The sequence below is a fragment of the Plasmodium brasilianum genome, chromosome 7 (assembly GCF_023973825.1).
Source record: "Plasmodium brasilianum strain Bolivian I chromosome 7, whole genome shotgun sequence".
NCBI classification, from domain to species: Eukaryota; Apicomplexa; class Aconoidasida; order Haemosporida; family Plasmodiidae; genus Plasmodium; species Plasmodium brasilianum.
Window position 1 is genome coordinate 266,211 of NC_090120.1, and position 14,508 is coordinate 280,718.

General features: G+C 19.7%; 3 protein-coding genes across 3 annotated transcripts; 2 read left to right on the forward strand and 1 right to left on the reverse strand.

Moving 5' to 3' along the window:
* MKS88_001794 (STP1 protein) lies at positions 1–2,495 on the forward strand (the record flags this gene model as incomplete). Its single annotated transcript, XM_067214753.1, has 3 exons — positions 1–21; positions 149–1,108; positions 1,389–2,495. 3 exons carry the CDS (start codon positions 1–3, stop codon positions 2,493–2,495), a joined length of 2,088 nt encoding a protein of 695 aa, XP_067074100.1.
* A 3,958-nt stretch (positions 2,496–6,453) lies between these two features.
* Positions 6,454–7,250, forward strand: MKS88_001795 (uncharacterized protein; the record flags this gene model as incomplete). Its single annotated transcript, XM_067214754.1, has 2 exons — positions 6,454–6,540; positions 6,672–7,250. 2 exons carry the CDS (start codon positions 6,454–6,456, stop codon positions 7,248–7,250), a joined length of 666 nt encoding a protein of 221 aa, XP_067074101.1.
* A 4,468-nt stretch (positions 7,251–11,718) lies between these two features.
* On the reverse strand, positions 11,719–12,594 carry MKS88_001796 (uncharacterized protein; the record flags this gene model as incomplete). Its single annotated transcript, XM_067214755.1, has 2 exons — positions 11,719–12,384; positions 12,508–12,594. 2 exons carry the CDS (start codon positions 12,592–12,594, stop codon positions 11,719–11,721), a joined length of 753 nt encoding a protein of 250 aa, XP_067074102.1.
* Positions 12,595–14,508: the final 1,914 nt, after the last annotated feature.

The following is a 14,508-nucleotide window of genomic DNA, read 5'->3' on the forward strand; positions in this document are numbered from 1 at the left end:
ATGGGTGGTTCACAATCCATAGTAATATTAATTTTTTATAACTGAATATATGAATAATTTATTTATTTATTATAAAAAAAAAAAGCGATAATGCAACCAACATAAAATTTAGTACCTACATATTTCCTAATTATCGCTTTGAATATAGCTCTTAAGAGGAGAACGTGATGAATTGAACAGGTGGGCTACATCACATAAAATAGTAAATAAAATAAATTATATTATAAGTAAAACTCGTTTCTTGAGTACTAACGGTATTAAAAAAGAAGAATTTAGGAGACAATGCTTAAATTTGGTGAATTTTCTAATATTACAAAAGAATGCACGCCCAAATATTTTATCACAAAGACGGTGGGAAGCATTACTAAAAGAATTTTTAAGTAGATACTTTAACAAGCCTAATACACATGGAATATGTCCTTTTATATTAAAAGAGGAAGAAAGAGACCTTTTAAAATTATCATATAAGGCGCATGATTTCTGTGAAGAAAAAAATAGTCTACTAAAAGTTCTAGTACCATACAAAACAGAAGATGAAAATACATATAAATGTAACGGTGATCCTAAATGTATAAATAACTTTAAACAATATAATGCGTGGATTATAAAAATAAGAGAAGTTTTTTTTAAAAATGATATCTTTAGAAAATCCCAAGCAATACCTCCACAAATCCATTTTCCAAAAAATAATTGTAACGTATTCAAAGATGAAACTTTTCATGAACTCGTAAGCGCAGAATTGGATCAATTTCCAAATTATCAATATTCAGATAAAACACAAGCAAATTACAAAGAAAACGTAGGAGAACAAAGTATAACACCAGATCCACTTATACAAAAAGAAAATACTGCTGTAGAAGAGGATTTTCCATTTTCAGATAAAAATGAACTTCATATTACATCACTATCCGAAGTTCCTATAGAGGAAACTTCAAAAATTCAATCTGAAATTGATAACATAAAACAAAATTTTTTATTGCAAGTTCTTAAACATTTGGAAACTCCCCAAGGAACAATAAAACCTCTACTTGAAAAAATATTTTTAAGTAATTATAATGAAACTGCCTTATCAGCACATAGTGAATACATTGTTACCCAAGATTCTTTAGTTCTACCCTCATTCCCTATGAACACTTGTATCATCAGTACTACCTATTTTTCTATTTTTGAAATTACTATTTTAAAAAAAATATATATTTAAAATGTATTTATAGGTCAAAAAGGAAATACATCAATCAAGTATATATTATCTTTTCTAATAAATTTTCCAATAGTTATTCTATTTTTCTTTTTTATTAAAGTAATATAAACCTTAAATATTAAATATATGGTAAACACATAATTGTTTTAATAAATTTTCTTATAAATCCTTTTTTACTGTACTGCAGCACGCGTTAATGAGGATATTTAAAAAAAATAAAAAGACAAAAAAAAGACAAGTAAAATTACTGAGAATGGTAACATCTTCACTTGCTAGTAAAAAAACTAAGTTTTTAATGGATAAACGTATGGAAGATCCCTTATATAATGATGAAGAAATCATAAAAAACATAAAAATACATGAATCCAATATGATTAAAAACACAAAAACATCAAAGAGAAAAAAGGAAAGAACAAAAATTATAATAGAAATACATATGGAAGTGCTCAAAGAATTCAGAAATGAAGAATGGAAATTCATCAAAAATGAATTTTTATCAATATGCATAGAAGAGTTTACAAATAAGATATATAACACGCATTCTCATTTAAAAAACGATGTATTGATAACTCAAAGAAGTAACAGAATAAATGATATTGAACAACAAAAATTGCTATGGAATAAATGGATAAAAAGATACGGAAATCTTTCAGAAAAATTGAAAAAAGAAGAATGGTTTAACAATTTAAAAAATGAATGGAAAAAAGAAAAAGCCTACATAGAAGAAATGGAAGAATTAAAAAAGATAACTTCTAACGAAAACCACAACTTTTCATTTTTAGAAAGAGAAATAGAAATATTGAAACAGTGCTTATTAAAAAAGGGTATTATTATAGAACAGTATCTGGAACAAGACTGGTTTAAAGGATTTGAAGAGGAATTGCAGAATGAGTTATATAAGTTCGAAATTAAAGAAACTATAAATGATGGTCCACTAATAAATATGGAAGAACTGGAGCATAAAGAATTTTATCAAGTATTATATAAATATGTAAAAAAAAAATTACTAGTAAAACTTTGTACACTCGTATTTATAACGATATTGGAAGAATGCAGAAAAGAAGAGTTGATATATAATAGAGAATTATATTTTGATACTTCCATAAATGAATGGAAGATAGAAATGGATTTAAGGAAAAAATTGGAAATTGCAAAAAACATAACTGATGCTAACGAAAATTTTTTGGAAAATAAAGAAAATATGGGACTTATGGGGAAAGACAACATTAAAAAGGAGATAGCCGGTTGGATAAGTGAAGACAATGCAAATATAAATTTCACAGTTAATGACTAGGAATTACACAAAACATTTGTAGCAGGAAAACACATTTTATAAATACATATTCATACGTCCAAAATATATTTGGACGATATTTAATAGAAAACATATGTTTTCAAAGAAAAATAATTTTAAAATAACCTTATATAGTAAGCGAATGAAGAAGAAGAACCTACGATAATAAGTAATATAAAAGAAATGATAAACGTCATATATAAAAATTAATATGCATATTTTTAAAAGATATTCATAAAATATATAATATTTTTTATCTCCGTAAGAATAATTGGATAAGATTTATATTAACTTTAGATCAATAAAACTAGGAATTCGTTAATGCATATATAAAAAAAAATTAATTATTTTGTATTAATTATTAGAATATTAATTCAATAAGTTCTAATTAATGTTTTTTGGTTTAATCCATAATAACTAATTTTATTAGTAAACTTCTAAGATACGTTAAATATATAACTTATTATTTCAAATGCATATTAATTTCTTATATATTTATATAGATAGAAATGATATATATATTATTAATACAAAATATTGAAAATTAGGCTCCCATAATAACTTTAAAGAGAATATTAGTAACCTACAAAAGAATTCATTTAATTATATGCATATTATTTGTTAATTCTTTTTTTGTTATTCTTTAAGAGTAATTTCCTTTTACTCTGAGCTATAATAAGAACATCTTTAACTCACCTTTAAAAAGAAAAATTATTACATTCTTAACTTATTTTTCTTTCATTATATAATATAAAGTTACATGTTATGGTGTATATCACTCTTTAATATATATAATCTAATATGAATTTTAGTGAATTTATTTTTAATCGAATACTTTATTAAATAAATAATTGTATTTCTTTTGGCATAATGAATTGTAAAGTATAATATATATATATAATAAATAATTTTATATTCCAAAATTATAATATGCTTAATTAATAACATTATATTATATTCATTATTTTATATTGTTTACATTGGTAAAAATGTGTATGCACATATATGTATAATCCATGGATACATATATTTTTTACATAATTAATATATGTTGTTTCCTTTATATCTGTTTGACATCTAAAGTGAATGATTTAAAATATTTTTGAAATTTTGGAAAACATAATTATTGTTACTAATTTAATTGTAAAAGACAACTATAAAAATGGAATAAGCCTTAATATATATAATTAAATATTTAATAATATTTAAATAATATTACTTTTATTCGTAGAGTAAGACAAAAGAAAAATAGAAAGCTTCTTCATATATACTTTATTATTTACTGTTTTTCTGTAATATAAAATGAATGTTAATAAAATAATTAAAGATACAGCAGTAGTAAAATATAGTTGTATTGAAATTATGTATTTTTTTTTTCGAAAAATATTTTAATAAATTTAAAAATATAATATATTACTTTTTTATTTTTGCTTATTTTATTATATTGTATGTAATGTAATTATATGGTATTAAAGATATGATCTTAAATCACTTTTTATAATTAAAAATGTTTATTACATTAAATATTAGAGAAAATTTAAATATAATTTTTCAGAAATTATTAAAAACCTAATTTTAAAACAAATTAATACATCAAATATACAACCAAAAAGCAAAGCATAACATTATTATTTCAACTTGACTTTTGCATTTGTTTCATCCATATAATATATTATACCTTTTTTTTACATATATATACATATTTTACAAATTACTTGAATTCACAACAAATAGTAATTTCATTTTACATATAATATATTTCTAATATATATATCTCACTCAATTATTATGAAGACCTTTTATATTAGTTATATATAATAAATGATATAAGTTATTAAAAATGAACACAATGATAATGATCAAGATATAACCACAGCTTATTACATATTTTTGCATATATAATAATATTCACAGAATTCTTATTAGATTATAAAAATTTTTTAAAATTAAGCTTTGTGAATACATACATCTCGATATACCATAAGTAATAATATTAATAATACGAATTATTAATACTTGGATATATATTTTGTTTTTTGAAAGAATTACTCATAAATTTTAATCACTTTCATATTTTTTTGGATATATATTTACCTCTTAATTAACATTATGTTAAAAATGTATTATAAATAAAAATGTTCTTCACTTTAAAACACTTTATTTTAAATTTAATATATCATTTCACATTTCATATACATAATTCGTGAAGAGCAAAAACTCTTAAACAAAACTCTTAAACTATAATCCATCATTTTTAACAATATTTTATATTAGACACATATTAAATGTTTGTATATGTAAATTACAATACAAATTAAGGCGCTTTTTATTGATGTTCTTGGTATTTAATGTAGAAAAGGCATTAAATATACGGGGCTATAAGTAAAAATATAAATATATTTTAAATACTTAACAATTTATCGTTATAAAACTTAACAAAAATTGTTTTCATATATTATACAATATTATATCTTCTAAAAAACAAATAAATTGTAAGAACTTGCATATATATATATATATATAAATGAAAAAGTTTCTTAAAAATGGTAATTTTTTCTTTATTATAAACATAACATACATAAGGAATCAATTTTGACATATTCATTATAGATTATTTTACATCGAAAAAATATTTAATAAAAGCAATATATGTTTATATCGCTTAAGTAAATATTACTAAATCATAATGTATTAATATCGTAAGAAAAAAAAAAAATAATATTTTAATGCTATACTGTAAAAATAACGTAGGAAATTTTATGTAACAATTTTTTATTCCTAGTAATGTAAATTTATTATTTTTAGTTATTTTGATTATTTGCTACATTTATATTAGGAAATCCATACTTCTCTCTTTATAAATTCATTTTTAATTATTCTATAATGCAAAAGAATTAATAATAAATGTATAAAAAATAAATAACATTTCAATTAATTTTGTATACATAATACATTATAACATTTTCAACATAAATACATTTATTATTTATTTATTTTTTTTTATTAATTTTTTTTTTTAAAGAATAATATTTTTTTTCGCAAAAAAAATTTAAAAAAAGAAAGTTTAACTTATTCTAATATTTATTTTTAATATAATTTCATATTTTGTGTTAAAAATGCTTTTTAATTAACACTAAAACCACTAAATTCTGAGGAAAAATAAATAAAATTATGTGTAAGTTTTTTGAAAAAAATAAAAATTTTATTTATGATATACAATGTAAAATAAAATTGAATACAAATAATATATTTTTTATTATTAGTAGATCACTCAATATTTATTAAGAAGAAATATAATTATGTTGATATTGTTATAAATTACATTCAAATAAGTTTTATTAAATTATAATTATTACATAAATATTTTTTTTCTACAATCATTATGTTTATTGTAAATTATTTTAAAAAATTTTTTTATATGTATGAATTAAGATAACTTTAATATATTTTAAATTATTTTAATTAAATACAAAAATTTTAAATGATATTTTTTTTAAAGCTAAGTTACAACATATATATTAGGTCATGTAAATTTTTTATATTTTATTTGTTTTAGTAAACAAAAAAACAAAGTTCCTCACAATGTATGAATAATAATATATAAATAAATTTTTTTGAAATAAATTATTCATATATCTTCCTTAGTTCCAATTATTTAATTAAATGTTTTCTAATGATATTTCAGAATCTAATCTATTTATATTATTTTAAATAGTATTTTTTCAAAGAAATATTACTATAATATTTTTATTTAATATATTTTTTATCGTATTACATTTGTAAAAATCATATAACTATTATATTTAAATATATTTAAAAGTAAAAATTTTAACATTTTGAAGCATCACAAAATAATAAACGACAAGTATAATTAATCTTCTATTTAATATTATCGAAAAAAATTTATTCCAAAAATTAAATTATCACAAAACATTTGACTCCTAAAATTAAATCCGAAATGATAGCGCATATAAATAAATTAACTTTTTTTATTATAATTTTTTCATTTTCCCTATTAATATGGATATTCCAGGATGCTTATGCGGTAGAATTATTATATTTAATAATTTCTATACATTCATTATAAATCATGTATTTTCATTTTAAAAATAACAATTTATTCATAAGAAAATGAGGACATTTTTATAAATATTAAATATTTATTAACATTTTTAGGCAGATGTCTCTACAGAATCATTGAATAATACAAAATATCATAATCATAAGTTTGATTTAGGTATGAGAAGATTTTTTCTGGGACCAATGTATTATGAAGGTGATGATTCCATACCCAAACATTATAAAAAATATTGCTTTTCCAATTTTTTAAGATGTTATGATACATCCAAATATAAGGATATCATTATAGGTTCTTATAATCCAAATGTATCTAATGCAGCTATTGTCAAATTATATAATGAATTAAAAGAAGATGCAGAGAAATGTGATGGATACAAACCAAGAGCAGTAGAAATAGTTAAATATATAAATAATCTTTTATTTTATTTACAATTGAAATATAAAAAGAAAATTGAAACAGCGTCACCTACTAAAAAGGAAAAATACGAAAAACTTTTACAAGTTGTATCTAGCCCAAAAATTAAAAACTTGCTTAGACTTACTATTCCAAGATTAGCAGAATCATATTGTTTATTTTCGTATATCCCACACATAGATCATTCAATAGGTGAAGTAATTTTATCTGACCTTATAAAACAAGCAAACTCTATTTTATCTTTACATAATAAAAATTGAATAATGGTGAATATAGTATCTAGTCCAAATAAGTAGAACTGTTTTCTATATACTCTTATGAGTATTAATGTATCATCCATGAAAATTTTTAAAATTAAAGAATTTATTTTAATATACATAAAATTTTATGCATTTCATAGTACGTGAAATATCTCTATCATATAAGTGTTATATGAATTATCTGATATTCAATTTTTATTCAATTAAATATACTTAGAGTTATTTTTATATGGGTTAATTTAAATGGTTCATTAATAAATTTGTGTATATATTTATATCTGAATATCAAAAATTCTATAATGATATATAAGCTTTTAAATTATTTTTTTCCCCTCTTCATATTTTTCTATTTATATATTTGTGAAAAACGCCTGTATGTTTGATTGTTTAATTTTAGTAAAGCTATATTTTTACCAATTGTTTTTTTGAAGTTTCTATTATATCTATAATTATTTTTTCGCTTGCATTTCAATGTATAGTTTAGATTTGTAAATTTATAAAATTATTAAGTTTTGTAATTATCCTTTTTTAGCGTATGTATTTAGTGAATTTTGACACGTGTTCGTTTCTTGTAAATTAAGATAATTTTTTTGAAAATAACAATATATGTAATATTGCAGTGTTGTAACTAAATATATAAATTAGTTTTATAATAATTTTTTCCCAGTAGTAATATTGTTTATTTGTAAATTTTAAAATTTTCAGATAATATATTTTCATTGAATGGAAAAAACACATAGTGAAGAATTACTTCTTTTGTAGAATAAACAGTAAACTTATTTCACATTCACCTATTATCCATTTTTCCATTAGTTTCCTTTATTATTATTTTTACTATTTTTTATTTTTATAATAATTCATGGGATTATTTGTTAAATATGAACAATAATTTGAATCATATACTCAACAATATACTGCAAATGTTTCTAATTTTTGTACCACTAGTCCATCACTTAAGTATTATGCTAATGATAATATATGTGACCCTGTATGTTAAAAGATTTATGGATACTTAATAAATATATCTAAGAACTATGCATCTAGCATAGGAAATACTAGTAAATACGTGAATTATATTATGCATAAGAAACATATTTATAATTTATATGACTAGTTTCATACACTTCAGCTACTTTCATAAAAGAGTAAACGAATATATGTAAAATTTTTATAAAAAAAATTGATTTTCATATTTTAATAAAACATACAGGCCTATATAATTTCTATAAGATTTTAAACAGATTAATTTATCAAGAAGTTATAACTTCATTAAGAAATTGTGAACATTTTAATAAACGTTATGAATATTATAGTAAACTTTATAAGAAATGAGAAGGGAATATAACTAACGAATTTTCTCAGAAGTTAAGCAATTTTAAGAAAGTATATGATGAAAAGATGCTCAACGTAACTGAAATCCCTGGCATACCAAAAATTTTATCATCTAAAAACAGTTATGTTTTTTCTTCCAGTTGAACAACAACTGTTGTATTACTAGCATCTTTCACCTTATTTTTTTTATATGTTATTAATAAAAATTATAATTAATTGTTCTAATAATCTAACAAAATGTACATTTTCATTTTCACAAATAATTACAAGCACAAAACAGTTATATTTTTAAGTATATATATTTTTTTTTTTCATATAGTTTACTTCAATGAAATCATGCTTACCTAGTAATTTACAAATGATAAAAATAATTCAACTTAACCAAGTTAAATAAGAAAAAAGAGTAACCTTTCAAAACATCGATAGGGAATTGAATAGAAATTTTGAAGGAAGTTTTCATAATATAAGTTATCGTACTAAATAAAACAGTTAATAAAAAAAATTACAGTTTATATTATTTTCTAGAAAAAGGCTAATACTCAGTGGCACGAAAGTTACAATCGTGTGGAATTTTATTGTTAAATAAATTTAGCTAAAAATAAACAAATGTATACATATTTATAAAAATTACAATAATTATGAGGTAAAAATTGTTCAAAAAATGTATTAACATAAATACAGTACTAATTTAAGAATTAGCAGCACAAATATCCACTTATACGTGATATTTGCTTCAGAATTCATAAAAAATAATTTTAAAACATAAATATACTATACTAGGTGGTATAGAAAACTTTGAACTCCTTATAATATAATAATAATTAAAGATTATTGCGTAAGGATTAAAATAGAATAAAGGGGGCCGAAAGAAATAATAAAAAATAACACAAATTATATTATAAAAGATGAAAAAATTTAAAATAAAAATATGACTCAAAATATAAAATATTATTTTTTTTCTTTATAACATGCTTTATTTTGATATTCTATTACTATTTGTTTCATTTTAATTATATAGAATTTAAAATTTAACCCAATGCATTACAATTTTAGCATTATTGTCTTTATGTTGAAGTTAATATAAGTAGAATTGCAGTTTTGATATAGATACATAAAGATAAGCTATAATATTATATGGAATCTAGTATATGAATGAGAATATTTATACGCATTAGTTAATAATTCATAAATATATCCTTCTTAAGCATTATGCTTAATTTTTTTTTTCTCTTATAATACCCATTTACCTATATAATATCCAAGAAGGATAAATAAATGGGCATATGGTAAATAAAGGACATATAAGAGATTAGTTTTTAATTATAAAATTTTCACAATTGCAAATTATAAGAGTAACATATAATATTTGTATTTATATATTTTAGTATTATTTACTTTATACAGAAGAAAAAGTAGAACAAACATTTACAATATTATAATAGCAAATAATATGATAAAACGTGTACAATAAGAAAAATAGAAAGATAATTCTTTTTAACACGAGGTTTCAGATAGTATTCTTCTTTTATGTTCTCCATGAAACTCATTATATACACATGATATTTTAGAAATGCATTATGTCGTGTTTCATCATGTGAAACTTTCACATAACTTCTAATTTTCTAATTAGAAATTTCAGAATAAGTACACATTTTTACTATTGAAAACAACTATGTATTATTTTGGAACTAACCATACATCGGAATTATAGTTATAAATATAAGATTTTTAGGATTATATTTAATATCACATTCAAAATAATAAAACAATATTTAGTTATCGACGAAATTATACCATATTACTCAAGCAATGTAATATTTAGATAAAAAGGGTAAAACAAATTTTTTTTTATGATATTAAGGTATTCAATTTTATATTTTCATGATCATTTTTTTGTAGTAATAGTAAATCTAGTAAAAAGAAAACGTGGTCATCATATGGCTAATACGGATAATAAGAATTGAAAAACTATTTAATTATTATATTTTATTTATTCATTATTTTTAGTATCACCTTTATATTTTATTAAACATTATATATATATATATATATTTTTTTTTTTTTTTACTTCATAATAATAATGTAAATAACAACAACGAGTAAAAAAATATTAAAGCAACATTTCGTTACTAATTAATTTATGTAATATTAACTTAAAATATTTTTAACAGAATTGATCCATAAAAATTATTTACTTTATTTCCCTAAAAATTCATTTAATTTTTAGTAATTTACTTTTTATAAAAAAGTAATCTCAACAGTAAGCATATTTATTTCATTTATATATTAAAAATATAGAACATAGAAATAAAAAAATATTTTAATTTGTTAAATCTTCGAAGTTTATTTTTTTTTTTTTTCTACAAAAGAATTAATTCTATATTCATTAATATGTATAAGCCAATAAATTCATGTAAAATAGTAACAAGATTAAGTTTTAAAATATTAACCATAATTCCTAAAGAGTAACCCTATTTAAAAAGGATATTCTTTTGTTATAGTGTTTTAAGTTCATATATTTACCATGAAAAAAATAAAACATACATTGAGAAGGATTTAAGAAAATAAAATTTTCACAATAAGTTTATCCTAAAGCTTATCTCGCAAAATAAACATAAGATTGGTTCTTATGTTTAACAAAAAAGAAACATTACACCAACGCAACAAAATATATTTAATTCATTTCATAAACTACTAAACATAAAACCTATACTTCTAATTTTAAACGAATAATACTATTTTTTTATATGTGTAACCAATAATCATTTAAATCCAGTAGTTAAAAAAAAAAAAGTAATGCTATTTTTAACAGTACCATAAATTGGTATACAATATCAATATAAATATAATATGTGTACTTGTATATACTAATTCTAATTCATATACATATATTTCTCAAGTCAATCTTGTTAAATACAGAATTATATATTTGGACCATAAATATTGTGTTAAACAGAAAATGTACTTTAAATATCAAGTTAAAAATATCAAAATAAACAAATTAATTAAAAAATTAAAGTGAAAATTTTTACAGTTATTCATCAATAAGTCTATGCCTTGGCAACTGTACATATGAAATCTATGCAATTATAGATACACTTGTAATTTTATTATATCACAAAGAAAAATAAATATCTTAATTCTTAAAAAATTCGTTTTTAATGAGAGAAGGATAATTCGTATAATTTAGTTTATTTTTTACATTTATTAACTTTTCATTTTTTTCAATATTTCTACATAATTTAATAGCCCTTAATATAACTATAACCGTTATTATAAAAAATACTATAATTATTGGGCTCCACCATTCACATGTAAACATATCAGCACCAAGGACTTCAGGATTTGCTATTATTAAAATAAATATTATTTCTAATAATATAACAAATGTAGGTAAACTGAAAAGTGCGACTTCTTTTGCTTGTGTGTTGTTTCTTAAAAATTTAACATCTTCCTTCGTAATAAACCTAACTTGATTTTTATAATGTATTTTGTCGAATATTCTTTTTATAATGTGCGAATTTCCTCCGTTGCATACAGAAGATTTACTTTTCCTAGATTGTTCATTAATTTTTATATTATTTAATGAACATTTCTTTGGCTGTTTATTTTTTATTTTCGCTAAGTTTTTATTATTATATTTATTTTGTTTTTCGTACCCTCTAATAGGGTGTAAATCTCCTTTTATACAGAAAACATTCGAGCTTTTTTCTTGTTTATATTGTGATAGTAAACGATATGTTCTTGTGCATACTCTTTGAACAACATTGTTTTTGTCACCCAAAGACACATAAAAGGTACACTAAAATTAATAAAATAAATATTAATGATTTAAAAGCATAAATAACCTCATATTAAAAAAATAATTAAATAAGAACAATAAAAATATGAGTAATAATAGTATTCTTAAATAATATAATTATACCATATCACTGTTCATATGATATATCCTTGTTAAAAAGAAAAATATAGCAAATATAATAAAAAAGGGAGACTTAAATTTTTGTTCCATGGCATCGATTTTTAATATTTAATACATTAAAAAAAAAAATAACAGTATATAACGATTTTTTAATGTTATGCGTACTATATTTTTTGAAAAAATCTTTTCTTTTTTTTTTTTTATAAAAACCTAATTAATTGCATATATACATAATACACTTGAAAACATAAACCAAGAAGAATAACTTTAAAAATCCCTCATTATATTTTCATCGTAATGCTATAAAATAATGTTATCACAATAATATATTTTTAATATTTACTCAAGTCATATAATTTGATTATTCAATTGTATTGTAATTAAAAAAATTTTCTAAATAATACATATCAAAATAAAATAAATACAAATATATGGTTTCTAAATATTTCATAGTAATAAATTTACTTACAATATTGCATATATAACATATCCATAGTACATTGTTCTATATAGTGCAAAAATTAATACTAATTTTAGTGATGCTTTTGTAATAATAATTCTAATTTTATAAATAATATATTTTAAAAATAGAGGTTTTTACGGATAAAAAATATAAATTTAACGATATAATTGTAATAATAATAATAATAAATGAAAAAAAGAAATTTTTTTTTTTACATTTTCTTCTATATTAATTATAAAACTTCTATAAGATTTTAAGTCCATTAGATATTTAAAAAATTAAATTCATTAAATATTTCCTAATGTATTAAAAAATATATAAAAGCAAATACAAACAGATATATTTTTGCATTATAATTTTTCTTTTAATTTATACCATTATTTCTAAATTAAAATTTTTTAACTCAATATTTTCTTTTTTAAATAAATGTTTTTATTTAGGTAAAATATTAATAAAATTAAAAAAAAAAGAAAAAAGAATATATTAAAAGTAAAAATTTTAAAGGAATTATTACATTTAATTGCTACAATTTTAAAATAATTCTAATTATAAAAATTTACAAATAAAAATAATATATAACATACAGTATGTACTAGAAAAATGAGAAAAAATAACATTATAATTTAGTGAAGTATATGATTAGTAATTTTTCTCCTAATGACATTAGAACGAATATAAATTTTTTTTTTTCTTTTTAAAAATATATATGATTAAATACATATTTTAGAGGTATAACTTAATATATACAAAATAATATTTTTTTAAAAATTACCTTTAATAGCAAAAATGTGTTGTATTTACATATATCTGTTATATATATATTATAACAAAAAAAAAAATTGATACATTACAAAAATAATATTGCCTAAAAATTATTTTAACCATACAATATACATATCTACTACTTTTTTCTTGGAATATTACTTTTCGATTAAATAAATAAAGAAATGAAAAATCATGAAAAAAAATTAAATTTATATTAATATTTTTACATTGCAAGAAAAAAAAAAAAAAAATATATTTTTAATGAAATTTTCAAAATTATATTTTCCTTGTTTTATATTATGATTTTATTTATCATAATATTTTAAAATGTTAGTTAGTATTCGTATTCTAACTATTATATTTTCTGATTTATGAACTCAAATTTTTTCTCTAAAAAATATAGTTAAAACCATTTAAAAAATTTATAATAACATGTATATAACAAATAAAATTAATTATAAAAAATTTTAAATCATACAGAGTAAATCCAACTAAATATTATATATGGCATTCGTAAGTTTTAGAAACATTTATTTTCACTAAAAAATTTTTAAAGCCATTTTTTCATTAATTATAAATTTTTTTTTTTTTTAAATTATATTTTTGTAATATTAAATTTTCATATAAAAATATAGTACATTCATAATAAAGCATTTAATTTTCTCCTTACTGAATAATAATACTGAGAATAATTATATACATATGTAATTTATTCGTATTAAGCTCGTAACATTTTTTGAATTCATCGGTATATTCACTATTATTTTCGTTACTGC